Here is a 27913-nt window from a genome sequence, read left to right on the forward strand (position 1 = left end):
CCTCAGGGGTAATGTACATTCTCATCAACCATTTATACTGTAATAACTTGAACCGTGTATTTATTGTTTGAACCTGACACTGTAAACATATCTCCTTCCATTCTTCTACAGTAATTTCCTCGTTAAGATCTGCACACCATGCAAGCCTTTTATCCTCTGAGGATTCTTTACTTCCAGCTATAATGATTTGGTAAAATCTGGAGATGAGTCTTGCTGCTCCATAATGGTTGACTGCAGTCAATTCCAAAGAATTCTGAGTGGGAAGATGTTACTTACGTTTGAATAAAGAAGGGAGATGTGTGTAATCAAAAAGAACACTGTCGCCACAGTGAAGCATGATGGTGGGAGTATTATGATGTGGAGATGCGTCAGTGTGTCTGGAACTGGGAATCTCTTTAATGTGGAAGGAATCATGAAGAAAGAAGGACGTGAAGATTTTGGAAGAAAACCTCAAGCAGTTGGCAGCAAAACTGGGTCTGGGTTGTCACTTTACCTTCTAACGTGACAGTGATCCAAAACATACCAGGTGATGAACTACCCCCAGAATACCAAAGAGAAAGTTACAGACTGTCCTACACAAAGCCCTGACTTGAAGTCCATTGAAAATATATGAGGTGAACTGAAGACCAAGATCCATGCCAGAAGACCATCAAATATGGAGGAGCTTGAGAGATTCTCCAAAGAAGAATGGGCTGGGATTCCTTAGGAGACTTGTTGAAAACTACACCAAACGACTGCAGGCTGTTGACCATCTAAAAGGACACAAAAGTAACGATTAGCATCAGGGGGCTAATAATTTTGACCCTGGTAGTTTTTGGTTTTGTGAAATAATTTTGTTTCTGTGTGCAAAGTAAAAGTAATATAAGCATCCAAAATAAAACTAGGATGTGTAGAAATGCTGTGTTCCTTCATTTGTTAAAAAAAAAGACACTTGGGAAAATTTTGAAGAAAATGTTAAATTTCATAGAGTGGAAGGTAATTTTGTCCTCATTTGTATGTCTGCCAAGCCTGGTGATAATGTCTTCAGTAGCCCCAGAGGAGATAGGATTTAAGCAAACTGCAAACAATACAGTCAGATCCATAAGTATTTGGACAGTGACAGTTTTTGTAATGTTGCCTCTGTACACTACCGCAAGAGAGTTGAAACAAAACAATTAAGATGACTTTAAGCTTTGATTCAAGAGGTTTAACAGAAATTTCATTTAGGAATTAAAGCCATTTTTATACACAGTCCCTACAGTTTCAGAGGCCAAAATGTTTGGTGTGTAAGTTATGGCATATAATGTTGCTGCCTGTCACATATGCTTGCTTGAGTCAGATAATACGATTGTGCCAGTGCTGCACCTGACCACACCTCATTTACCCATGAGTGAAAGTGGTTTTGTGATTTAGAAGACGTAGGTGCTCGGTCTAAAAATGAAATGCCACAATCTCACTTTGAATTCATGCAGATTGAACATACTCTATGAGCTTTGTACCAACAACTTTACCCACAGTTCTTTCATGTCGTGGCCTGGAGGCCCGTCTGAAACATGTCTGTCTCCTTGCAAGTGACCCCCTGCCTGTCTCTGCAGCTGGAGTAAATGCTGGAGGAACAGTGTACTGTCAGACAGTCAGTCTGACTTGCTGATGTCATTGGCGGAGAATAGCCAGCGTGCCACACAGGGCCGCCGAGGTCGTCTGAATGCTGCCGGTGGCACCAGAGATTTAAGTGCTCAGGTACAGAGCTGCAGGGACACACCCATCTCCAACAGGGACTTGCCTTAATCTCAGAGGTAACTGATCGATTTTCACTCTGCGTCACCAGCAGAAAACCAAAGATGTGGCTCATCACACTGAAAATGATCCAAGTGAAGGAATCAGTGAAACAGAAAATGCATCTAAAGCACGAAATCATACTAACGGCAGTCAAGATAAAGAAAAACTTGCTTGTGATGTGTAACCTGTCTATGTAATCTGTAATCGGTAACCTAATCCAAGTAAAATCAAATTAAAGAAACACAGTTTAGTTAGTTTTTAATGTACTATCATGTCACCTTGATGCCAAACTACTGTACAATGATGCATCACAACCTTTGACCACAGGAGGAGATTTGAACACACAAGTGGGAACCAAACCCCCAACCCTTCAGCAAATTGGTACCTGACTGTACTAACTAAGCCACAGTGATGAATTTAACACAGACTTATAAAAAGTTAACAAGTGAAATGTCTCTGAACAAAAGTGTAGCATCACTGGTAAACTTATCTATTGAAAAGAATGCACATTGTGAATGTACAACTCCAAATTAGAAACAGCTGGGATGGTGTGAAAAATGCTGGATGAAAGGTGGAAAGGCTGTTGGTCCAGATGACATGCCAGTGTAGGCATGAAAATGTTTAGGAGAGATGGTAATGGAGTTTTTAATCCGATTGTTGTATAAAATTTTGGAAAGTGAGAGGATGCCTGAGTGGAGAAGAAGTGTGCTGGTTATTGGAGAACTGCAGTAACTACAGAGGCATGAAGCTGCTCAGCCACAGTATAAAGTCATGAGAAAGCTAAGATGAAGTTAGGGTGAGAAAAGAGGTGAAGATCTGTAAGCAACAATATGGTTTCATGCCTAGAAAGAGCTGTGAGAGCACTGATGGAGAAGTATGGAGAAGACTAGAAGGGGTTACATTATGCATTTCTGGATTTGGTGTAATCTTATAGTCTAGATGATATGTTGGCAATGTCAGGTGAATCATGCATTTTGTGATACAAAGATGACCTACTACTGTCTGAAAGTATTGAGGGACAGACTGAAAGTGCCCCCTGGTGGCAAGTGGTGCCACCTACATTTAGACACCCCTGTATACACTGTACTATTACAAAATAATGGCTATAGTTCATTTTAAGGTGCACATTTTGCTCTCACACTGTATATTATCTGCTTGTGAATATTATTTTGGCATTTCTATATACGTATCTATCTCTTTTTTTGTCTGTTTGTCCATCCATGCACCCATCCATCCATCTGCTCATCTGTTAATAGCCGGTTGTTAAGAAGGATAATTTCTCAGAACCTATGCTAATTGTAGGTACATAACTTGTATTCTACATTCATCTCCCTCTGGATATCTTTTTTCATTTTTTTTTAGATTTGACCTTTGTCATGTGACCATGTGACCTATATGAACAAAATGTCATGGTCAACTGTGGACCAGGTGTTAGTGCAAACTAAAGCAGTGCATGCTAAATTCTATTTCCAAAATTCAGAGTAACTCACTCACTCATCTTCAGGGTCATGGGGGGCTGGAGCCCATCCCAGCAGTCATAGGGCATGAGGCAGGGTACACCCTGGACAGGATGCCAGTCTGTCGCAGGGCCACATATAGACAAACAAACACATTCACATCCACACGCACACCTACAAACAATTTAAAGTTTTCAGTCCACCTAACCTGCACGTCTTTGGATGTGGGAGGAAGCCGGAGCACCCGGAGGGAACCCACGCAGACACGGGGAGAACATGCAAACTCCACACAGAAAGGACACAGGTGGGACTCAAACCCATTACCTTCTCACTGTGAGTCAACAGTGCTAACCACTAAGCCACCATGCTGCCCTGCAGAGTAACTCAAGTGATAAATTTCTTTTGAACTGCAGATGGCAGCACATGGTGCTTTCCATGATATCACATTACAAAAAGTAAACATATCTCAATCCAGTTGACCAAATTGCTAGATCCATTTTAGAAACTATCATAAAATATGTCAAATAATATGATTAGACTTATTCAGGGTTATTTTCTCCTAGAATGAATAAATTTAGTTGTATGAACCAAGGATACTGTATAACAGTGAAGCAATTTTAATAGTATCTTTTCATGATATAAAGCCTGCAGATGTCAGTATAAGTTGTCATCAATTCAAATTGAAAGACCAGACTGAAATCACTGCAGGTAACACTGGCAGTGTTGGACTATTTTTGCTTTGTATCTCCCTTTCTGGAACTCTCTTGGTGAAGGATTTATTAGCTCATAATGTGGTCATAGGTATCATTCTGGGTCCTGAAAATCATTGTAGGTGATTAGTTGGATCTCATTCTAGCCTATTCTTTGCTGATAAATTTTCTTGTTTGTGTGGACAGTATTCTCCCAGAATGGATGAAAAAGACATGATTGATTGGACATTATGTGAAAAAGGAAAGAGGACAGACAACTTGTAATATCCTGCAAGATCAGATAGATCTGATAAGGGAGCAGGTTATAGATATCTTGTAGATGTTATAAATGAATTCAAAGGTCTTGATTGTGATATGCCAATTACACTGAAAGCTGACTTGCTCAATAGTGATGAAGGCATGGCAGATATGCTGCTTGAGCATGAATGTGATGGCATAAACTCCCGTATGCTCGGTGCTTCTCACAGTCCTCTCAAAGAGCTCCTAACTTAGCCTAAAATATCTTGGCAAGGACTCCCAGCCTAAGAGACACCCAGGTGGTGTCTGAGAGGAACTCTGGGCAAGGATTTGACAGAAACTCCTGTCTTAGTGAGGAGGCGAGGTTGACCCCGTTGCTAGGTATGACGTGGTCCTGTAAGAGCGAAGGGGAAATAAATGCACTCTGCACTCCTACATATGAATGAACAGTAAAATCAACCGATCATATAGCTGCATTAAGGAATGCATAATCATGAAAATAATTTAATGGAGCGATCGCCGGGCCGTTCGCTAAACCTGTAAATTCTTGTGCTACAGTTCATTATGAGATTTCTGGGTTTTGGGCTTTTAAATGTTGTTATTGTGGTTCATGTTATATAAATGTAGGTGGCGCCACCTGCCACTAGCGGGCACTTTCAGCCTGTCACTGTGTCCTAAAATAATAAGTAGGTCAAGATGTTTCAACATGCAAAGGTCATATTTGTATCACAAAGTGCATAGTTTTCCATTTTAGCAGCTAGACTATTATGGCAGGGTGCCAAGTTATGGTATTGTATGGGGAAGTCTGGAGTGGCATAGAAATATGTGATGTGATGCAGGATATGTACAAGGCTAGTATGACAGGGGTGAGATTTGTGGTAGGAATAACTGATTTATTCAAGGTAGAGATGGAATACATAACTATAATTACATAATTACATAATTATTGTATGGCCTTGCCTTACAATATAAAGCGCCTTGGGGCAACTGTTTGTTGTGATTTGGCGCTATATAAAAAAAAAAATTGATTGATTGAATTACACCAAGGATCAGCTCTGAGCCCTGTCTTGTTTGCAATGGTGATGGACAGTTTGATGAACGAGATGAGACAGGAGTCTCCATGGACTATGATGTTTGCAGATGACATTGTGATATGTAGCAAGAGTAGAGAGGTTGAGTCTAGTCTAGACTTTGAATATTGTGTTGTTGCCTCTACTGGTGGTTGGCTGTCACTGCGGTATTGTATCACTTCCTGTTCCGGAGCACAGCGGTGTTTTTCTGTATCTGTTAGCTGTTTAATCTGCGCAGTTAGATTGATCTAGTTATCTAGATAACGATTTGTTTCCCAGTGTAATCTTTACGTGCCTTAACTAAAGCACTCCTTCTGCTGAATCACCTCTAAATTATTTACACATTATTCACTTTGCGTGTTTTTAGGAATCCGCTAGCTTAGCGTAGCTACTAGCTCTTAGCCGATTTAGCATGGCGGCTTCTCCTGTCTCTCTCGCACTTTTCTGCTCTCGGTGTGAAATGTTTAGTTATTCCTCGGCCTCCTTTAGCAGTAACGGTACTTGTAATAAGTGTAGCTTATTCATAGCTTTGGAGGCCAGGCTGGGCGAATTGGAGACTCGGCTCCGCACCGTGGAAAATTCTGCAGCTAGCCAGGCCCCTGTAGTCGGTGCGGACCAAGGTAGCTTAGCCGCCGTTAGTTACCCCCTGGCAGATCCCGAGCAGCCGGGAAAGCAGGCCGACTGGGTGACTGTGAGGAGGAAGCGTAGTTCTAAACAGAAGCCCCGTGTACACAGCCAACCCGTTCACATTTCTAACCGTTTTTCCCCACTCGACGACACACCCGCCGAGGAACAAACTCTGGTTATTGGCGACTCTGTTTTGAGAAATGTGAAGTTAGCGACACCAGCAACCATAGTCAATTGTCTTCCGGGGGCCAGAGCAGGCGACATTGAAGGAAATTTGAAACTGCTGGCTAAGCGTAAATTTGGTAAGATTGTAATTCACGTCGGCAGTAATGACACCCGGTTACGCCAATCGGAGGTCACTAAAATTAACATTAAATCGGTGTGTAACTTTGCAAAAACAATGTCGGACTCTGTTGTTTTCTCTGGGCCCCTCCCCAATCGGACCGGGAGTGACATGTTTAGCCACATGTTCTCCTTGAATTGCTGGCTGTCTGAGTGGTGTCCAAAAAATGAGGTGGGCTTCATAGATAATTGGCAAAGCTTCTGGGGAAAACCTGGTCTTGTTAGGAGAGACGGCATCCATCCCACTTTGGATGGAGTAGCTCTCATTTCTAGAAATCTGGCCAATTTTCTTAAATCCTCCAAACCGTGACTATCCAGGGTTGGGACCAGGAAGCAGAGTTGTAGTCTTACACACCTCTCTGCAGCTTCTCTTCCCCTGCCATCCCCTCATTACCCCATCCCCGTAAAGACGGTGTCTGCTCCCAGACCACCAATAACCAGAAAAAATCTATTTAAGCATAAAAATTCAAAAAGAAAAAATAATATAGCACCTTCAACTGCACCACAGACTAAAACAGTTAAATGTGGTCTATTAAACATTAGGTCTCTCTCTTCTAAGTCCCTGTTGGTAAATGATATAATAATTGATCAACATATTGATTTATTCTGCCTTACAGAAACCTGGTTACAGCAGGATGAATATGTTAGTTTAAATGAGTCAACACCCCCGAGTCACACTAACTGTCAGAATGCTCGTAGCACGGGCCGGGGCGGAGGATTAGCAGCAATCTTCCATTCCAGCTTATTAATTAATCAAAAACCCAGACAGAGCTTTAATTCATTTGAAAGCTTGACTCTTAGTCTTGTCCATCCAAATTGGAAGTCCCAAAAACCAGTTTTATTTGTTATTATCTATCGTCCACCTGGTCGTTACTGTGAGTTTCTCTGTGAATTTTCAGACCTTTTGTCTGACTTAGTGCTTAGCTCAGATAAGATAATTATAGTGGGCGATTTTAACATCCACACAGATGCTGAGAATGACAGCCTCAACACTGCATTTAATCTATTATTAGACTCTATTGGCTTTGCTCAAAAAGTAAATGAGTCCACCCACCACTTTAATCATATCTTAGATCTTGTTCTGACTTATGGTATGGAAATAGAAGACTTAACAGTATTCCCTGAAAACTCCCCTCTGTCTGATCATTTCTTAATAACATTTACATTTACTCTGATGGACTACCCAGCAGTGGGGAATAAGTTTCATTACACTAGAAGTCTTTCAGAAAGCGCTGTAACTAGGTTTAAGGATATGATTCCTTCTTTATGTTCTCTAATGCCATATACCAACACAGTGCAGAGTAGCTACCTAAACTCTGTAAGTGAGATAGAGTATCAATCAATCAATCAATCAACTTTTTTCTTATATAGCGCCAAATCACAACAAACAGTTGCCCCAAGGCGCTCCATATTGTAAGGCAAGGCCATACAATAATTATGAAAAACCCCAACGGTCAAAACGACCCCCTATGAGCAAGCACTTGGCCACAGTGGGAAGGAAAAACTCCCTTTTAACAGGAAGAAACCTCCAGCAGAACCAGGCTCAGGGAGGGGCAGTCTTCTGCTGAGACTGGTTGGGGCTGAGGGAAAGAACCAGGAAAAAGACATGCCGAGAAGGGGGGCAGAGATCGATCACTAATGATTAAATACAGAGTGATGCATACGGAGCAAAAAGAGAAAGAAACAGTGCATCATGGGAACCCCCCCACAGTCTACGTCTAAAGCAACATAACCAAGGGATGGTCCAGGGTCACCCGATCCAGCCCTAACTATAAGCCTTAGCGAAAAGGAAAGTTTTAAGCCTAATCTTAAAAGTAGAGAGGGTATCTGTCTCCCTGATCTGAATTGGGAGCTGGTTCCACAGGAGAGGAGCCTGAAAGCTGAAGGCTCTGCCTCCCATTCTACTCTTACAAACCCTAGGAACTACAAGTAAGCCTGCAGTCTGAGAGCGAAGCGCTCTAATGGGGTAATATGGTACTACGAGGTCCCTAAGATAAGATGGGACCTGATTATTCAAAACCTTATAAATAAGAAGAAGAATTTTAAATTCTATTCTAGAATTAACAGGAAGCCAATGAAGAGAGGCCAACACGGGTGAGATATGCTCTCTCCTGCTAGTCCCCGTCAGTACTCTAGCTGCAGCATTCTGAACCAACTGAAGGCTTTTTAGGGAACTTTTAGGACAACCTGATAATAATGAATTACAATAGTCCAGCCTAGAGGAAATAAATGCATGAATTAGTTTTTCAGCATCACTCTGAGACAAGACCCTTCTGATTTTAGAGATATTGCGTAAATGCAAAAAGGCAGTCCTACATATTTGTTTAATATGTGCTTTGAATGACATATCCTGATCAAAAATGACTCCAAGATTTCTCACAGTATTACTAGAGATCAGGGAAATGCCATCCAGAGTAACGATCTGGTTAGACACCATGCTTCTAAGATTTGTGGGGCCAAGTACAATAACTTCAGTTTTATCTGAGTTTAAAAGCAGGAAATTAGAGGTCATCCATGTCTTTATGTCTGTAAGACAATCCTGCAGTTTAGCTAATTGGTGTGTATCCTCTGGCTTCATGGATAGATAAAGCTGGGTATCATCTGCGTAACAATGAAAATTTAAGCAATACCATCTAATAATACTGCCTAAGGGAAGCATGTATAAAGTGAATAAAATTGGTCCTAGCACAGAACCTTGTGGAACTCCATAATTAACTTTAGTCTGTGAAGAAGATTCCCCATTTACATGAACAAACTGTAATCTATTAGACAAATATGATTCAAACCACCGCTGTAACTAGGTTTAAGGATATGATTCCTTCTTTATGTTCTCTAATGTCATATACCAACACAGAGCAGAGTAGCTACCTAAACTCTGTAAGGGAGTTAGAGTATCTCGTCAATAGTTTTACATCCTCATTGAAGACAACTTTGGATGCTGTAGCTCCTCTGAAAAAGAGAGCTTTAAATCAGAAGTGCCTGACTCCATGGTATAACTCACAAACTCGTAGCTTAAAGCAGATAACCCGTAAGTTGGAGAGGAAATGGCGTCTCACTAATTTAGAAGATCTTCACTTAGCCTGGAAAACGAGTCTGTTGCTCTATAAAAAAGCCCTCCGTAAAGCTAGGACATCTTTCTACTCATCACTAATTGAAGAAAATAAGAACAACCCCAGGTTTCTTTTCAGCACTGTAGCCAGGCTGACAAAGAGTCAGAGCTCTATTGAGCTGAGTATTCCATTAACTTTAACTATTAATGACTTCATGACTTTCTTTGCTAACAAAATTTTAACTATTAGAGAAAAAATTACTCATAACCATCCCAAAGACGTATCGTTATCTTTGGCTGCTTTCAGTGATGCCGGTATTTGGTTAGACTCTTTCTCTCCGATTGTTCTGTCTGAGTTATTTTCATTAGTTACTTCATCCAAACCATCAACATGTTTATTAGACCCCATTCCTACCAGGCTGCTCAAGGAAGCCCTACCATTATGTAATGCTTCGATCTTAAATATGATCAATCTATCTTTGTTAGTTGGCTATGTACCACAGGCTTTTAAGGTGGCAGTAATTAAACCATTACTTAAAAAGCCATCACTTGACCCAGCTATCTTAGCTAATTATAGGCCAATCTCCAACCTTCCTTTTCTCTCAAAAATTCTTGAAAGGGTAGTTATAAAACAGCTAACTGATCATCTGCAGAGGAATGGTCTATTTGAAGAGTTTCAGTCAGGTTTTAGAATTCATCATAGTACAGAAACAGCATTAGTGAAGGTTACAAATGATCTTCTTATGGCCTCGGACAGTGGACTCATCTCTGTGCTTGTTCTGTTAGACCTCAGTGCTGCTTTTGATACTGTTGACCATAAAATTTTATTACAGAGATTAGAGCATGCCATAGGTATTAAAGGCACTGCGCTGCGGTGGTTTGAATCATATTTGTCTAATAGATTACAATTTGTTCATGTAAATGGGGAATCTTCTTCACAGACTAAAGTTAATTATGGAGTTCCACAAGGTTCTGTGCTAGGACCAATTTTATTCACTTTATACATGCTTCCCTTAGGCAGTATTATTAGACGGTATTGCTTAAATTTTCATTGTTACACAGATGATACCCAGCTTTATCTATCCATGAAGCCAGAGGACACACACCAATTAGCTAAACTGCAGGATTGTCTTACAGACATAAAGACATGGATGACCTCTAATTTCCTGCTTTTAAACTCAGATAAAATTGAAGTTATTGTACTTGGCCCCACAAATCTTAGAAACGTGGTGTCTAACCAGATCCTTACTCTGGATGGCATTACCCTGACCTCTAGTAATACTGTGAGAAATCTTGGAGTCATTTTTGATCAGGATATGTCATTCAAAGCGCATATTAAACAAATATGTAGGACTGCTTTTTTGCATTTACGCAATATCTCTAAAATCAGAAAGGTCTTGTCTCAGAGTGATGCTGAAAAACTAATTCATGCATTTATTTCCTCTAGGCTGGACTATTGTAATTCATTATTATCAGGTTGTCCTAAAAGTTCCCTAAAAAGCCTTCAGTTAATTCAAGATGCTGCAGCTAGAGTACTGACGGGGACTAGAAGGAGAGAGCATATCTCACCCATATTGGCCTCTCTTCATTGGCTTCCTGTTAATTCTAGAATAGAATTTAAAATTCTTCTTCTTACTTATAAGGTTTTGAATAATCAGGTCCCATCTTATCTTAGGGACCTCGTAGTACCATATCACCCCAATAGAGCGCTTCGCTCTCAGACTGCAGGCTTACTTGTAGTTCCTAGGGTTTGTAAGAGTAGAATGGGAGGCAGAGCCTTCAGCTTTCAGGCTCCTCTCCTGTGGAACCAGCTCCCAATTCAGATCAGGGAGACAGACACCCTCTCTACTTTTAAGATTAGGCTTAAAACTTTCCTTTTTGCTAAAGCTTATAGTTAGGGCTGGATCAGGTGACCCTGAACCATCCCTTAGTTATGCTGCTATAGACGTAGACTGCTGGGGGGTTCCCATGATGCACTGTTTCTTTCTCTTTTTGCTCTGTATGCACCACTCTGCATTTAATCATTAGTGATCGATCTTTGCTCCCCTCCACAGCATGTCTTTTTCCTGGTTCTCTCCCTCAGCCCCAACCAGTCCCAGCAGAAGACTGCCCCTCCCTGAGCCTGGTTCTGCTGGAGGTTTCTTCCTGTTAAAAAGGAGTTTTTCCTTCCCACTGTAGCCAAGTGCTTGCTCACAGGGGGTCGTTTTGACCGTTGGGGTTTTACATAATTATTGTATGGCCTTGCCTTACAATATAAAGCGCCTTGGGGCAACTGTTTGTTGTGATTTGGCGCTATATAAAAAACTGATTGATTGATTGATAGAGAGGTGGAGATAAGCTCTGGAGAGAAGGGGAATGAAAGACAGTAGGAGCAACACTGACTACACAGTAAATTTTGCTGAGTAAAATATACTCTGCCGTGATAATATTTGGTCCCAGTCTAAACAGAGCAAAATACACTCTATTACAGAGTGAAATCAGTCTTGTCAAATCAAGCATTTCTACTCCAATAAGAGTTTATTCTACACTGTGCTAAAGTTTATTTAGCACTGTGATAGAGTATATTTAGCTCTGTTTGGAATGGGATGAAATGTTATCCCAGCAGAGTACATTTTACTCTGCAAAATTTACTGTGTACCTGTGTGTGAATGAGAGGGAGCCCAGTGGAATATTGTGGTTACAAGGAGTAGAGAAGGTGAAAGTAGATGAGTTTAAATACATGGAGTCAGCTGGCCAAAGTAATGGAGAGTGTAAAGACGAGTGCAGGCAGGGTGGAGTGGGTGAAGAAGTCACAGAAGTAATTTGTGACAAAAGTGTATCTTCAATAGTGAGAGGTAAAGTCTACAAGACAGTAATGAGACCAGCTATGTTTTACGGCTTGTAGACGGTAGCGCTAACAATAAGACAGGTGGCAGAGCTGGAGACAGGGATGAAAGTAGTGAAACACAAAAAAAGCTGAAACCCAAAATTACCCCCCACCCCCACCCTTAAAATGTTTGGATTCTAGAAGCTCTGAAATGCAATCTGGGGCTATTCCAGACAATAAATTGCAGGGAGTGCAGCATCCATTTTGGTGAGAAAAACCCATCTTTCCTTATTCAAAATCACTCCTGGTAGTACTCTGCCTTACTAGGAGGCAGCAGTTTTCTAGCTTGGCAGATAGTTCTGGAGGAAATCACTGAAGAAATGAACAAATTGAAAATATGGTTTGACCGAAACAAATTGTCATTAAACTTAAATAAAACAAAATTAATGTTATTTGGGAACTGCAGAATGAATGAGCAAGTACAAACACAGATATATGGGGTGTAAATTGAATGGGTTAATGAAAATAAATTCCCTGGGGCAATAATAGATGAGAAAATCAGTTGGAAACCACACATCAGATATATGCAAACCATATTCTCAAGAAGCATTTCAGTGTTAAACAAAGCAAAACATGTTCTGGATCACAAATCACTCTGCACTTATTTCTTTTATGTTCAAAATAAACCTTCAAATAAATAGTTAAACAATAAACATCCAGGAGACACCGGGTATGTTTGAGACTGTGAGGATCACTGTGAACCTACAATATATAAATAAAAATAAATGGAAAAAAATTACAATTTGTAATGCATTTGATTCTTTTATGTCAACAAACACTAAGTCATTAATTATTATTATACTGAACACAAATAGTGGTGATAGAGCTGAAGATGTAAAGTTTGTGTGTGTGTGGGGGGGTGACAAAAATAGACAGGCTCAGGAATGAACATATCAGAGGCACAGCTCAGGTGGGACAATTTGGAAACAAAGTCAGGGAGGTGAGATTAAGATGGTTTGGACATGTGCAGAGGAGGGATCCAGGATATATAGGGAGAAGGATGCTGAGGATGGAGCCACCAGGCAGGAGGAGAAGAGGGACGCCAAAGAGGAGGTTTATGGATGTGCTGATGGAGGACATGCAGGTGGTTGGTGTGACAGAGGAAGATTTAGAGGACAGGATGAGATGGACACCGGTGATCTGTTGTGGTGACCTCTAATGAGAGTAGCCCAAACAAGAAGATGATGTAGGTCTATGCAAGCAAGTCTGTCTCATCCTACACTTTTATATTAAAGGCCATTCTCCCAATTAGGTCATCTCATGTTTCACTGGTTCAATTCCTCTTGCACATTTTTTGTCAGATTTATTCGTAAAAATCATTCAGTATTACAACAGTAAAAATAGCTTGTGTGAAACTACATTTAATGTCTTGATTCAAACGTGCTTCAAGTGATAGCTGTGTTTGGGAGGAAAGCTGGAAAACAGTGGATTTTTCCATCACAAAGTCTTATCAGGCAGATTACAGAACGCTATAAAAACGCACCGTTCTATTCATTCATCAAAAGCATTAAAGTGTACTGCTTCAGTCATCATGAAAGAAAACACCAACTCACTATTTTTCAAGCCTTTAGAAAGAGTAAAAGGCATCAACAACTGAACTTCTGGTCGAGGGTGCAGTTTTTTATTTTTGTTTCAGGATTTGGACTTAGTGTGGTATGTGTTTGGTTTACATTTGTTATCTGTCTGTCTCTTGCTCTGCCTTTCTGCTTGGGTTTTCTCTGTCCTGCTCTTTCTTGTCTCTCTCTCTCTTGGTTCTTGGTTCTTCGTGGTGGGCATTCCCTCTGTCTGACCACACCCTGGTTTTGGAAGTATCCTCACACCTGTTCTTGATTCGCTGCTCATCACCTGGGTGCTTTATAAGCCTCACTGTTTGCCTTTGTCCCTCGCCTGATCGATGTGCCTTGTGCCTCTTTCTAGTTCTGTTTTTGTGTTTATTCCTTGCCCTGACTGCCTCATCATGTTTTTCGACAACCAGCCTGTGTACCTGGACCATGCCGTAGCCTGATGATTGTGTTACTGTTGCTCTTATTGGACTGCCTTTCTGTGTACCGACCCCTGCATTCATACCAAGTAAACATGATTCTGAGTCTCTCTCTCTCTCTCATATATATATATATATATATATATATATATATATATATATATATATATATATATATATATATATATAGTTACCATATGGGCACAGTGCTGCCCAAAAGGTTCAGGGAAAGACAAACAAATCAGCCTGGCAGCTTATTGAAAGTTGAGCAGGAGAGGATAAAAGTGTGAAACCTGTCCATTAAAGCGCCAGGCCAAGCATGGTGGTGCAGACCTGAGACTGGCAGAAATGTTTTGAGGCAGAGAGAAATTCAGCTTGAGAAGTCTGGGATTCAAGAACAAACAGCCTTTCAGGCAGAGGCAATAAACTAGTTATGTTTGTTTATGAAAGACATGGAGTCCTGAGTCAGAGAAGGTCAGGCAATGACTCACCGAGCGATGTCAGTGGTCTGGACCAAAGATTTATAGGTGCGGTAAGAGGAGGGCTGACCTCAGATGAAAACCGAGAGTTCAGAAAACAAAGGCTGGCTGTGATGCTGAGAGACCATTAGGGATGGAGACTCTGGAGTAAAATGAAATGTCATGTCTGAGCTTTTCCCCGCCTGCTGGACATAGATAGAAGGCGAAGATGGTAAGTGAGATGTGCATTCTTCTTCCACCTCTTAATTTATTTGAAACAGTTCTATCACATTTACTTTGCCATGGATAGGTGAGCCAAAATTAGACCTGAAATGGATTATGTCACACATGCTGACAAGATTATCAGTGTATCCTGGCCTTTATTCTCCAACCAGGAATCTATTTTTAATTTTCTGTCTTCAGATACAATGGCTGACCCATGTCTGTTAGTTACACTACTCAGCTTTCTGCCAAAAAAATATACATCACTGCCTGCATGATGAGAATGCTTTGATTGGTTCCATTTGCCAAAAACCTGGTTCTACTGACTGCTCACTCTTGCGTAGAAGTGAGATGATCCTGTCTAAACTACAGCAGAGAATATTCTTGTATTTGGGGGTTCATTATTTATCACGATTCATGTCTTTGTGCCATTGCGCTCTGCCTGACTTTTACTGTACCTCTTATTTTTCATTAAGATATTTCTTCGAAGCGGAGAACACCTCAGTTAAAAGTTTACTGTCTTTTCTTCATTTCTTATTTGGGTCCGGGTCACTGTAGCAGCAGACTAAGGAGCACAGCCCACACTTTCCTATGCTTGTCCAGGCCCTAGAAGTCCTCCTGGGGGAATCCAGGCATTCCCAAGCCAGCTGGGAGATGTTTAGAGACACACAGTACATCCGGGAAGTATTCACAGTGCTTCACATTTTCCTCATTTTGTTATGTTAGAGCCTTTTCCAAAATGGGGTAAATTCATTTTCTACTTCAAAATTCTACTCACAACACCCCATAATGACAACATGTCTTATGACTGAGCCAGTTGAGCCAAATGAGGACCCAAGAATGCTGGGAGCTGTGGTGAAAAGCAGGGTAACAATTTATTGTACAGTAAGGATAACAGAATTTGAAAATGTGCAGTGAGACACTGGAGGCAGGAGACACCAAATGGACCAGAATGACTAACGTGACAGGGAATGGGGACCAGGTGGCCACACCTGAAGCTGAGAGGAGGCAGGAAGGCTGAGGAATACAACAAAACAGAGACTGCTCAGATACTGAGTAGCCAGAGTCAAGGGAAGCATGTAAGAGCTTTCGAAACAGATAGGGAGGCCAAGTACCAGGGTAATGAACACAGTTTCTGGCAAAGGTGGAATGACTGAACCAAGGCTTGTAAGCAGGAGAGTTGATGGATGACAGGTGTGCTAATAAGCTCTGTGATGCAGCGCCTGGAGAAAACACAAAGGGAGTGATACTGTGTGTGGCATTTTGAGGAAAAAATAAATTCCAACATAACAAAATGTGGAAAAAGTGAAGCACTGTGAATACTTTCTAGATGCACTGTAATTCTGGAAAAAGTCATTTTCAAGACCAAACTTAAAAAAAAAAAAAATAAATGAATAAAGAAAGAAAGAAAGAAAGAAAGAAAACACTTCATTTTACAATAATGCTAATAGTAGCAGTCCGTTATTTCTTTTTTCACCTGTCAGTCTAGCTTGGAAGCAGACACTTTTAGGACCACTTTTCTGACTTAACATTTTAATACTGTCTTTTTGGGTGTGCCATCTTCTAATATTACATGCTCACACTGTATTTCTTGTCTGCTTGAGAGATGTTTGATGACTCTGGTGGTTTTAACACCATAAGCTGAAAGTTTGCATAATCATTTCTCCTCAAATGCTGGATAACTTACTTGACTTTTGAGCCAGTATTTACAGGGCCATCACTTTGTTGCAACCCAATACAGCATTGCAACATTTTTTGTTGGTTGGTGGTCAATTCAGGCTTGGGATACCCTCGTTTCACAGGTATTTGTCCTCACCTTCTGTGTGGCAATATTGACATATAAAAGTCTAGACCCTGAATATGAGATGGTCCCATTTCTTACAGACACATTTTCAAGAATAAAAACATTTTTGGACTAATGTGCTATGTATTTTATTTTAGACTCTGTTTTGGCTTTATTATACCAATCAGGAGGCGTTTTTGTCTTCAATTGTCGACATACCAGAATTAATGTCAGTATGTAATGGGGGATATTCAAATTGTGCCACCATCTTGAAACTGAGATTTTCAGTTAGTAAGCCTCTCGCTCGCATGTTTGGCATCATTAGAAACAGCTTGTTATGACACCTCACGGGGCGGCTAACTGATCGGTTGTTATGATGCCTCATGGAGCGGCTGTCAATTCAATCTGGATGCTGGTGTCTCTGGAAGTCAACTCAAGGTCAGATTTCTTACTTCTTTTTGGCTTTGGTGTCCTTCGTTAGTGCTGTGTGACCGGAGCTTTACATTCGTTGCTAGGAAAGTTCCACGACCAAAATACCAACATTCAGGCCGCAATTGACATGTTTTCACTATTATTTGATTTCTTTGTGCGACTGACATCATTATTCAAACATTCAAAAGGCTATTCCTACCTCCACATAACTCCATACAGTGATGAGAAAGTTTCTTGACAGCTCTTGTTGTTGAACGAAACCATGTCTCACTAACCGGACAGAGTTGTGACGTCATCACGCATGCGTGTAGGCGATGCTCTATCGCAACTTGAAAATCCCCCATTGTTATTATTTGACTGATTTGTCAAATGTACATCACTTTTTGTGTTAAAAAGTTGTTCCATTCTTTATGGACATGTGTTTGGATCGGTGGGTCAGGATATTTCTTCTTCAATAGGCTTGGAAATGCTAAAAGTGTATGCATTATTTCATGGGAATTTAACATATACCCTATTCATAAGGACTTAGTCTCACACGGGGAGTTGGGGTCAAGTTATTATTACCTTAGTTACTCCGTGATTTTATTCCCATCCCATTTTCAGTCATTTTTATGAACTGTGTTCTTGTGATTCCAGTGACTTCTGCCTTCTGGCAAAGATCTGTAGAAATTACCTCAAAATATACCAGTCCAGTGCAAAAACATATCAGGAAGTATTCTGTCATATCCTGTAGGAGTTTTCTGTGGTTCATGTCAAGTCTGAAAGTGTTTGAAGAGGCATCTGATAGACAGTCAACCTGGTAACAGCAGAGGTTTGACATTTGCCCATGAGTTTCACTTACATAGTATCTCTGCATCAATTTATTCACACAGAACTACACAGCATTAACTCCATGTGCATGTGTGTGTGTGTGTGTGTGTGTGTGTGTGTGTGTGTGTGTGTGTGTGTGTGTGTGTGTGTGTGTGTGTGTGTGTGTGTGTGTGTGTGTGTGTGTGTGTGTGTGTCTGTGTCTGCTCCTGCAGATTTAAAGTGACCAGTTCTTTAGTGGTGTGGAAGGCCACCACTTCTCTTTTGATATGAGAACGAGCGTGAGAGAGAGAGAGAGAGAGAGAGAGAGAGAGAGAGTTGATAATTGACAGTGAATATATCAGGAAAGAACCTTTTGCTGGCAGGTGTCCATGTTTATTTGTGTTTTACACCTTAACTGCTGTGAATCAATCACAAAATAACATATTATTCATCTAGTTAACAGTTTTTATCTCTGACTGCTACACACTGTGTTTCATCACTTTTCAATTCAGTTCTGTTTATTATATTTATGTAGCACCAAATCACAACAAAGCTGCCTCAAGGCTCTTCACACAAGTAAGGTCTAACCCAGGGGTGGGCAATTATTTTTTGCAGGGCCGAATGTTTTTTTGTTGTTGTCCATTCGGCTGCTCCCGTTTTGTGTTCGGGGTCGCCACAGCAGATATAGCCAGATCCGCATTGGTAATTGGCACAAGTTTTAGGCCGGATGACCTTCCTGACACAACTCCAGTTTTACCTGGAGAAACACACAGCTGCCGGTGTTCCAAAGAGGTCTCCCATCCAAGTACTAACCAGGCCTCGCACTGCTTAGCTTCTGAGATCTGATGGGTTCAGGCTCACACAGAGCAGACCAGAGCAGGGCCAAATGAGAAACAGAATATATTGTGGAGGGCCGGGCCAAAAGGCTAAACTCAAGTCTGCACAATAATAATTTTATTCCTATATAAAAGCAGTAAATAACATTGTTTTGATAAATGTTCTGATTAGAAATTTTTAGTATTTTGATGCTGTTAGGAACTATCACCGCGCGCAACACTTCCACTCGGTGCCCTATCCGACCTTGTGTCCTGAAGCCCAAAGACAAAAATGAAAATCTTTTAGTACTGTTTCTGGTCTGATTCTGTGCTGAATTGTTGATTAGTTAAATTTATCTAAAATGTTTGTGTTTCATTGACACACTGTATGTTACAAATGTGCAATAAACTTATTTGAAAGAAAAAATAATGCCCAGAAAGACAATTTAAAATGTGGGAGATTCTAGACTTTTTTTTACACATTTCCCCTGCATAATTTTCAGTTTGAAAAATTTGAATTCCCAAGTCGCAATATCACCAGGCTGGGGGCATTCACGTCACAGTGTGAAAATCTCACCTTGTCCTTGTGATTCAGATTTTGACACCCTTCTATATTGTCAAAAAATAAAATAAAAATAGAAAAACAAAAGGTCCAGCTTTCCTCCCAGAGTCAGCAGGTGCATTTCTGGAAAACATCTTATTACTCAGTGTCACGCCCGGCGGGTGCCAGGCTCCCGAAGTGTTTGGACCCAAAATGCAAACTCTCGGACTACTGAATGTAGAAGTACTCATGGTCTTTAATTCAGGCTCTGGTTCGGTACACAACTGAACAGTCAGCGAGGCAGAAGCACAAACAGGGTCAGGCAAAAATGCAGTCATGGGCAAGCAGGGTTCAAAGGCACTAGCAGACACAGACATCATGGGCAAGGCAAAAGGCGCAGTCAAAAACACAAAGCAGGATCTGGATACATGGCAAAAACAGGACTAGACAAAGCACTGGTGAGTGTACAAATACAACAAACGAGCAAGGGTGTGGTGGCTGGGTGGAGATTAAATAAGACAGGAGTTAACTAGGTGCACGTGAGGAACAATCAAGAAGGGGGCGTGGCTGGTGAACAAAGATACGAGGTCTGTCCATAAAGTAACGGTCCTTTTTATTTTTTCAAAAACTATATGGATTTCATTCATATGTTTTTACGTCAGACATGCTTGAACCCTCGTGCGCATGCCTGAGTTTTTCCACGCCTGTTGGTGACGTCATTTGCCTGTGAGCACGCCTTGTGGAAGGAGTGGTCCTGCCCCCTCGTCGGATTTTCATTGTCTGGAAATGGCGGAATGAAAAGGACTTTTTTTCCATCAGAATTTTTTCAGAAGTTGTTAGAGACTGGCACCTGGAAACCATTCGAAAAATTTATCTGGCTTTCGGTGAAAATTTTACGGGCTTCACAGAGAATAAGGACTTTAACTACAGCTTTAAGGACCCCTTTAAGGACGGTCGGTGCGCCGCGCTCTGAGCTGCGACGTCCCGGCACAAACCACTGGATCATTTCTAAGCTGATGGCTCTGTGGATACGAGACCGTCATGTGCTCTTTCTCTGGTTATCAAAAAGCTGGACATCAGCCATTTTCCGGCAGATTTCACTTTTAACAAGAGATTTTGTCATGGAAAGCCGCGTGGAGGCTTCGTGCATCACGACCGTTTCGGAGTGTTAGAGGACAAGTAGGGACATGTCCAGCTCTCCACAAGTTCTCTTATACTCACTCTACTGGTGGTTGGCTCTCACTGCGGTATTGTATCACTTCCTGTTCCGGAGCACAGCTGTGTTTTTCTGTATCTGTTAGCTGTTTAATCTGCGCAGTTAGATTGATCTAGTCATCTAGATTACGATTTGTTTCCCAGTGTAATCTTTACGTGCCTTAACTAAAGCACTCCTTCTGCTGAATCACCTCTAAATTATTTACACATTATTCACTTTGCGTGTTTTTAGGAATCCGCTAGGTTAGCGTAGCTACTAGCTCTTAGCCGATTTAGCATGGCGGCTTCTCCTGTCTCTCCCTCACTTTTCTGCTCTGGGTGTGAAATGTTTAGTTATTCCTCGGCCTCCTTTAGCAGTAACGGTACTTGTAATAAGTGTAGCTTATTCGTAGCTTTGGAGGCCAGGCTGGGCGAATTGGAGACTCGGCTCCGCACCGTGGAAAATTCTGCAGCTAGCCAGGCCCCTGTAGTCGGTGCGGACCAAGGTAGCTTAGCCGCCGTTAGTTCCCCCCTGGCAGATCCCGAGCAGCCGGGAAAGCAGGCTGACTGGGTGACTGTGAGGAGGAAGCATAGCCCTAAACAGAAGCCCCGTGTACACCGCCAACCCGTTCACATCTCTAACCGTTTTACCCCACTCGGCGACACACCCGCCGAGAAACAAACTCCGGTTATTGGCGACTCTGTTTTGAGAAATGTGAAGTTAGCGACACCAGCAACCATAGTCAATTGTCTTCCGGGGGCCAGAGCAGGCGACATTGAAGGAAATTTGAAACTGCTGGCTAAGGCTAAGCGTAAATTTGGTAAGATTGTAATTCACGTCGGCAGTAATGACACCCGGTTACGCCAATCGGAGGTCACTAAAATTAACATTAAATCGGTGTGTAACTTTGCAAAAACAATGTCGGACTCTGTAGTTTTCTCTGGGCCCCTCCCCAATCGGACCGTGAGTGATGTTTAGCCGCATGTTCTCCTTGAATTGCTGGTTGTCTTAGTGGTGTCCAAAAAATGAGGTGGGCTTCATAGATAATTGGCAAAGCTTCTGGGGAAAACCTGGTCTTGTTAGGAGAGACGGCATCCATCCCACTTTGGATGGAGCAGCTCTCATTTCTAGAAATCTGGCCAATTTTCTTAAATCCTCCAAACCGTGACTATCCAGGGTTGGGACCAGGAAGCAGAGTTGTAGTCTTACACACCTCTCTGCAGCTTCTCTCCCCCTGCCATCCCCTCATTACCCCATCCCCGTAGAGACGGTGCCTGCTCCCAGACCACCAATAACCAGCAAAAATCTATTTAAGCATAAAAATTCAAAAAGAAAAAATAATATAGCACCTTCAACTGCACCACAGACTAAAACAGTTAAATGTGGTCTATTAAACATTCTTCTCTTCTAAGTCCCTGTTGGTAAATGATATAATAATTGATCAACATATTGATTTATTCTGCCTAACAGAAACCTGGTTACAGCAGGATGAATATGTTAGTTTAAATGAGTCAACACCCCCGAGTCACGCTAACTGTCAGAATGCTCGTAGCACAGGCCGGGGCGGAGGATTAGCAGCAATCTTCCATTCCAGCTTATTAATTAATCAAAAACCCAGACAGAGCTTTAATTCATTTGAAAGCTTGTCTCTTAGTCTTGTCCATCCAAATTGGAAGTCCCAAAAACCAGTTTTATTTGTTATTATCTATCGTCCACCTGGTCGTTACTGTGAGTTTCTCTGTGTGGGCGATTTTAATATCCACACAGATGCTGAGAATGACAGCCTCAACACTGCATTTAATCTATTATTAGACTCTATCGGCTTTGCTCAAAAAGTAAATGAGTCCACCCACCACTTTAATCATATCTTAGATCTTGTTCTGACTTATGGTATGGAAATAGAAGACTTAACAGTATTCCCTGAAAACTCCCTTCTGTCTGATCATTTCTTAATAACATTTACATTTACTCTGATGGACTACCCAGCAGTGGGGAATAAGTTTCATTACACTAGAAGTCTTTCAGAAAGCGCTGTAACTAGGTTTAAGGATATGATTCCTTCTTTATGTTGTCTAATGCCATATACCAACACAGTGCAGAGTAGCTACCTAAACTCTGTAAGGGAGATAGAGTATCTCGTCAATAGTTTTACATCCTCATTGAAGACAACTTTGGATGCTGTAGCTCCTCTAAAAAAGAGAGCTTTAAATCAGAAGTGTCTGACTCCGTGGTATAACTCACAAACTCGTAGCTTAAAGCAGATAACCCGTAAGTTGGAGAGGAAATGGCATCTCACTAATTTAGAAGATCTTCACTTAGCCTGGAAAAAGAGTCTGTTGCTCTATAAAAAAGCCCTCCGTAAAGCTAGGACATCTTTCTACTCATCACTAATTGAAGAAAATAAGAACAACCCCAGGTTTCTTTTCAGCACTGTAGCCAGGCTGACAAAGAGTCAGAGCTCTATTGAGCTGAGTATTCCATTAACTTTAACTAGTAATGACTTCATGACTTTCTTTGCTAACAAAATTTTAACTATTAGAGAAAAAATTACTCATAACCATCCCAAAGACATATCGTTATCTTTGGCTGCTTTCAGTGATGCCAGTATTTGGTTAGACTCTTTCTCTCCGATTGTTCTGTCTGAGTTATTTTCATTAGTTCCTTCATCCAAACCATCAACATGTTTATTAGACCCCATTCCTACCAGGCTGCTCAAGGAAGCCCTACCATTATTTAATGCTTCGATCTTAAATATGATCAATCTATCTTTGTTAGTTGGCTATGTACCACAGGCTTTTAAGGTGGCAGTAATTAAACCATTACTTAAAAAGCCATCACTTGACCCAGCTATCTTAGCTAATTATAGGCCAATCTCCAACCTTCCTTTTCTCTCAAAAATTCTTGAAAGGGTAGTTGTAAAACAGCTAACTGATCATCTGCAGAGGAATGGTCTATTTGAAGAGTTTCAGTCAGGTTTTAGAATTCATCATAGTACAGAAACAGCATTAGTGAAGGTTACAAATGATCTTCTTATGGCCTCGGACAGTGGACTCATCTCTGTGCTTGTTCTGTTAGACCTCAGTGCTGCTTTTGATACTGTTGACCATAAAATTTTATTACAGAGATTAGAGCATGCCATAGGTATTAAAGGCACTGCGCTGCGGTGGTTTGAATCATATTTGTCTAATAGATTACAATTTGTTCATGTAAATGGGGAATCTTCTTCACAGACTAAAGTTAATTATGGAGTTCCACAAGGTTCTGTGCTAGGACCAATTTTATTCACTTTATACATGCTTCCCTTAGGCAGTATTATTAGACGGTATTGCTTAAATTTTCATTGTTACGCAGATGATACCCAGCTTTATCTATCCATGAAGCCAGAGGACACACACCAATTAGCTAAACTGCAGGATTGTCTTACAGACATAAAGACATGGATGACCTCTAATTTCCTGCTTTTAAACTCAGATAAAACTGAAGTTATTGTACTTGGCCCCACAAATCTTAGAAACATGGTGTCTAACCAGATCCTTACTCTGGATGGCATTACCCTGACCTCTAGTAATACTGTGAGAAATCTTGGAGTCATTTTTGATCAGGATATGTCATTCAAAGCGCATATTAAACAAATATGTAGGACTGCTTTTTTGCATTTACGCAATATCTCTAAAATCAGAAAGGTCTTGTCTCAGAGTGATGCTGAAAATAGGACTGCTTTTTTGCATTTACGCAATATCTCTAAAATCAGAAAGGTCTTGTCTCAGAGTGATGCTGAAAAACTAATTCATGCATTTATTTCCTCTAGGCTGGACTATTGTAATTCATTATTATCAGGTTGTCCTAAAAGTTCCCTAAAAAGCCTTCAGTTAATTCAAAATGCTGCAGCTAGAGTACTGACGGGGACTAGAAGGAGAGAGCATATCTCACCCATATTGGCCTCTCTTCATTGGCTTCCTGTTAATTCTAGAATAGAATTTAAAATTCTTCTTCTTACTTATAAGGTTTTGAATAATCAGGTCCCATCTTATCTTAGGGACCTCGTAGTACCATATCACCCCAATAGAGCGCTTCGCTCTCAGACTGCAGGCTTACTTGTAGTTCCTAGGGTTTGTAAGAGTAGAATGGGAGGCAGAGCCTTCAGCTTTCAGGCTCCTCTCCTGTGGAACCAGCTCCCAATTCAGATCAGGGAGACAGACACCCTCTCTACTTTTAAGATTAGGCTTAAAACTTTCCTTTTTGCTAAAGCTTATAGTTAGGGCTGGATCAGGTGACCCTGAACCATCCCTTAGTTATGCTGCTATAGACGTAGGCTGCTGGGGGGTTCCCATGATGCACTGTTTCTTTCTCTTTTTGCTCTGTATGCACCACTCTGCATTTAATCATTAGTGATCGATCTCTGCTCCCCTCCACAGCATGTCTTTTTCCTGGTTCTCTCCCTCAGCCCCAACCAGTCCCAGCAGAAGACTGCCCCTCCCTGAGCCTGGTTCTGCTGGAGGGTTCTTCCTGTTAAAAGGGAGTTTTTCCTTCCCACTGTAGCCAAGTGCTTGCTCACAGGGGGTCGTTTTGACCGTTGGGGTTTTACATAATTATTGTATGGCCTTGCCTTACAATATAAAGCGCCTTGGGGCAACTGTTTGTTGTGATTTGGCGCTATATAAAAAAATTGATTGATTGATTGATTGACTTGACTGGTAAGCACTGAAAGCCGAGATAGGCATGTCCAAACTTGTCCTCTAACACTCCAAAACAGAGGTGTTCCTTTGTCTCGCTTCATCAGCGAATCGATCGTGATGCGCGAAGCCTCCGCGCGGCTTTCCATGACAAAATCTCTTGTTAAAAGTGAAATCTGCCGGAAAATGGCTGATGTCCAGCTCTTGTGATAACCAGAGAAAGAGCGCACGAGGGTCTCGTATCCACAGAGCCATCAGCTTAGAAATGATCCAGTGGTTTGTGCCGCGACATCGCAGCTCGGAGCGCGGCGCACCGACCGTCCTTAAAGAGGTCCTTAAAGCTGTAGTTAAAGTCCTTATTCTCTGTGAAGCCTGTAAAATTTTCACGAAAAGCCAGATAAATGTTTCGAATGGTTTCCAGGTGCCAGTCTCTATCAGCTTCTGAAAAAATTCTGATGGAAAAAAAGTCCTTTTCATTCCGCCATTTCCAGACAATGAAAATCCGATGAGGGGGCGGGACCACTCCTTCCACAAGGCGTGCTCACAGGTGAATGACGTCACCGACAGGCGTGGAAAAACACACGCATGCGCATGAGGGTTCAAGCATGTCTGACGTAAAAACATATGAATGAAATCCATATAGTTTTTAAAAAAAATAAAAAGGACCGTTACTTTATGGACACATCACGTACTTCATAGTGCAAGACAGTGAGGGAGGACAACACAAGGTGGAGTGAAGAAAAGACAAAGATATGTGAACAGGTGCACAGAGCGTGAGTGAAAGAAGACAAAGCAGACAGAGTTAAAGTGATAAAAACATGACAGGTGCAGGATGTGAAGTGAACATAAATAACTGGGTGTGAGACAAGGACATGAAAGCAGGTGCAGGATGTGAAGTGGGAACAAGAGGCAAAAAACAAAACTGAGCTACAACTGAATCATATTTCCGTTAACAGGAATCAGACATGAACAAGAGACTAGACTAAACATGAACTGGCGAGAGACTTAATCAGGACAGAAAAGCAGACCGGAGATAAACTAGATAAAACTGCTCAGAGAATAATAAGAAATTAAACACCATGACAGAACTAATACTGGAACAGGCAGACATAAACTCTAAGTAGAAAAGAAACAAAACCAGACAAAGTGCAAACAGAAATGAGAACAGCATAAATGAGCAAATGATAACTAAATGATCAACTATGAAAACACAGATTAATAGAAAGGAATTGAGACATGATCAGAATATAAATGTAACAAGGAAAGTGACAAAGCAAAATTAGAGTGTAGAATAAACACATGATGAAAGTAACAAAAACAGAACTGAGAATAACCATATGATGAAAATAATATGACTAGTGAATAGTAACAAGAACAAAGTGACAAGAAAAACATGACAGAATAAATCATGATGAAAATAAATAGTAATAAATTAAAGCTGCAGCAGACGGGAAACCATGAAAAGAGGAAAATCAAGGGCTTAGCGCCCTGACCGGGCCCAGTCCCTGACACTCGGAATTTTACTCTGCATTTGTCACCATTTCTCAGCATGTGATGTACAGTTTAGGAAAAGCAGAAACATACCAATGGCTGACAGACAGTGAAACGAACACTGCTTTGTTTGATAACGAAGCTTCTGAGCTTTTATTCGAAAGTGGAGGTTCAGATTTACAGAGGCTGTACAGAGAGACAGAAGGTGACACACTTCACCCCAAGACTATAAATTTTTTCGGAGTCTGTCGGATTTTGGTTTCCAACGTGTGATGACGCTGCTGTTTGTGTCACTGGACAAAATTTTAGTGTGTACGCAGAATGTCTCTATGATGCTGTTTTTTTGGTGGAGTGGACTTTGGCAATTACAAGTGAATGACTTCAGTTTTTTTCCCTTCTTCTCAGTGGAGCTGGTAAGGTTTATTTTTATTTTACTCTGAGTGTCTGTCTTGATGTGAGATTGTTCTGTAATGGAGCAGCGTGCACCACACTCGCGCAGTGTGCACGCGCACTAAGTTTTTGCACAGTTGAAATCAGCTCCTTTTACCATGACTGTATCAAAATTAACAGTTATCACTTAAAAAAATGAATCATCATAACATGACATCACACTTTTGAAAACTTTGTAATTAATCTGTGGTTCTGTTTTTAACATTAGCAGCATTTCATTTAAGTGCGTGCTGAGACATTTTCCTCTAAGAAGCACTGCCGGAAACACTCGGAAATGTTATGATTTTGCTGTGACATGTCCTTTAAAACATAGAAGAATGGAAATAATGCACGCCACTATCCAGCCCCAAAATCTCAAAGTGTGTCTCAGTACCTGAATAATTTTGAATTCCGCTCTGCTGTTTTTTTCATAAAAGCCTCCCTGTTCCCTGTCACAGAAGCTGCAGCATCATTCTTAGCCTCTGATAGATCCCATAGCAGACAGCATTGATCGAGTCGGCTGTGCACCTGCCTCTGTGATGCTCACTGCCGGTGTGCCTCCTCCCCAGCTGGCCCTGCGATCGCTGCGTCCCACACAGGCTGTGGTTCGGCAAAGACGAAACAAAAAATGCAGAGATCATCCTCTGATCATCTGGCTTCGTGTATAATGCTTGCAATTTGTCATGGTTTGTGTCATCTGGATGTAAACAGGATAAAATAAAGAGCTAAAGTTGTTTATGTGAAATATCCTGGGAAATTTCAGTCTTCTCCAAATTTAAAAGTAAGAAATTACTTAACATTCAGCTTTTTACAGAAGCAAGGCAATTCTCTAAAGTCTTGATGTGTATGAGATTACCAGCAGTTATCTGCATGTATAACTGAGTATCATCAGTGTAGCAATGAAAGGAAATCCCATAACGCCGCAGTATATGCCCAAGGGGTGCTATATAAAGGAAGAAAACCAGGGGACTTAAGACAGACCACTGTG

At 41.2% G+C, this 27913-nt stretch overlaps 1 protein-coding gene across 2 annotated transcripts in view; it reads left to right on the plus strand.

Annotated features, from left to right (window-relative positions):
* nrg1 (neuregulin 1) overlaps positions 1-27913 on the plus strand; it is a 156516-nt gene that overhangs the window by 105603 nt on the left and 23000 nt on the right. The window contains exon 9 of one of the 2 annotated variants that reach the window (XM_034191612.1): positions 1575-1775. The exons of the other annotated variant lie outside the window; for it this stretch is intronic. Within the exon in view, the coding sequence (XP_034047503.1) occupies positions 1575-1767 (193 nt within the window). The 3' untranslated portion in view covers positions 1768-1775. The remainder of the gene's footprint in view (positions 1-1574; positions 1776-27913) is intronic. 2 annotated transcript variants of the gene reach the window in all.

The sequence above is a fragment of the Thalassophryne amazonica genome, chromosome 17, assembly GCF_902500255.1.
Source record: "Thalassophryne amazonica chromosome 17, fThaAma1.1, whole genome shotgun sequence".
NCBI classification, from domain to species: Eukaryota; Metazoa; Chordata; class Actinopteri; order Batrachoidiformes; family Batrachoididae; genus Thalassophryne; species Thalassophryne amazonica.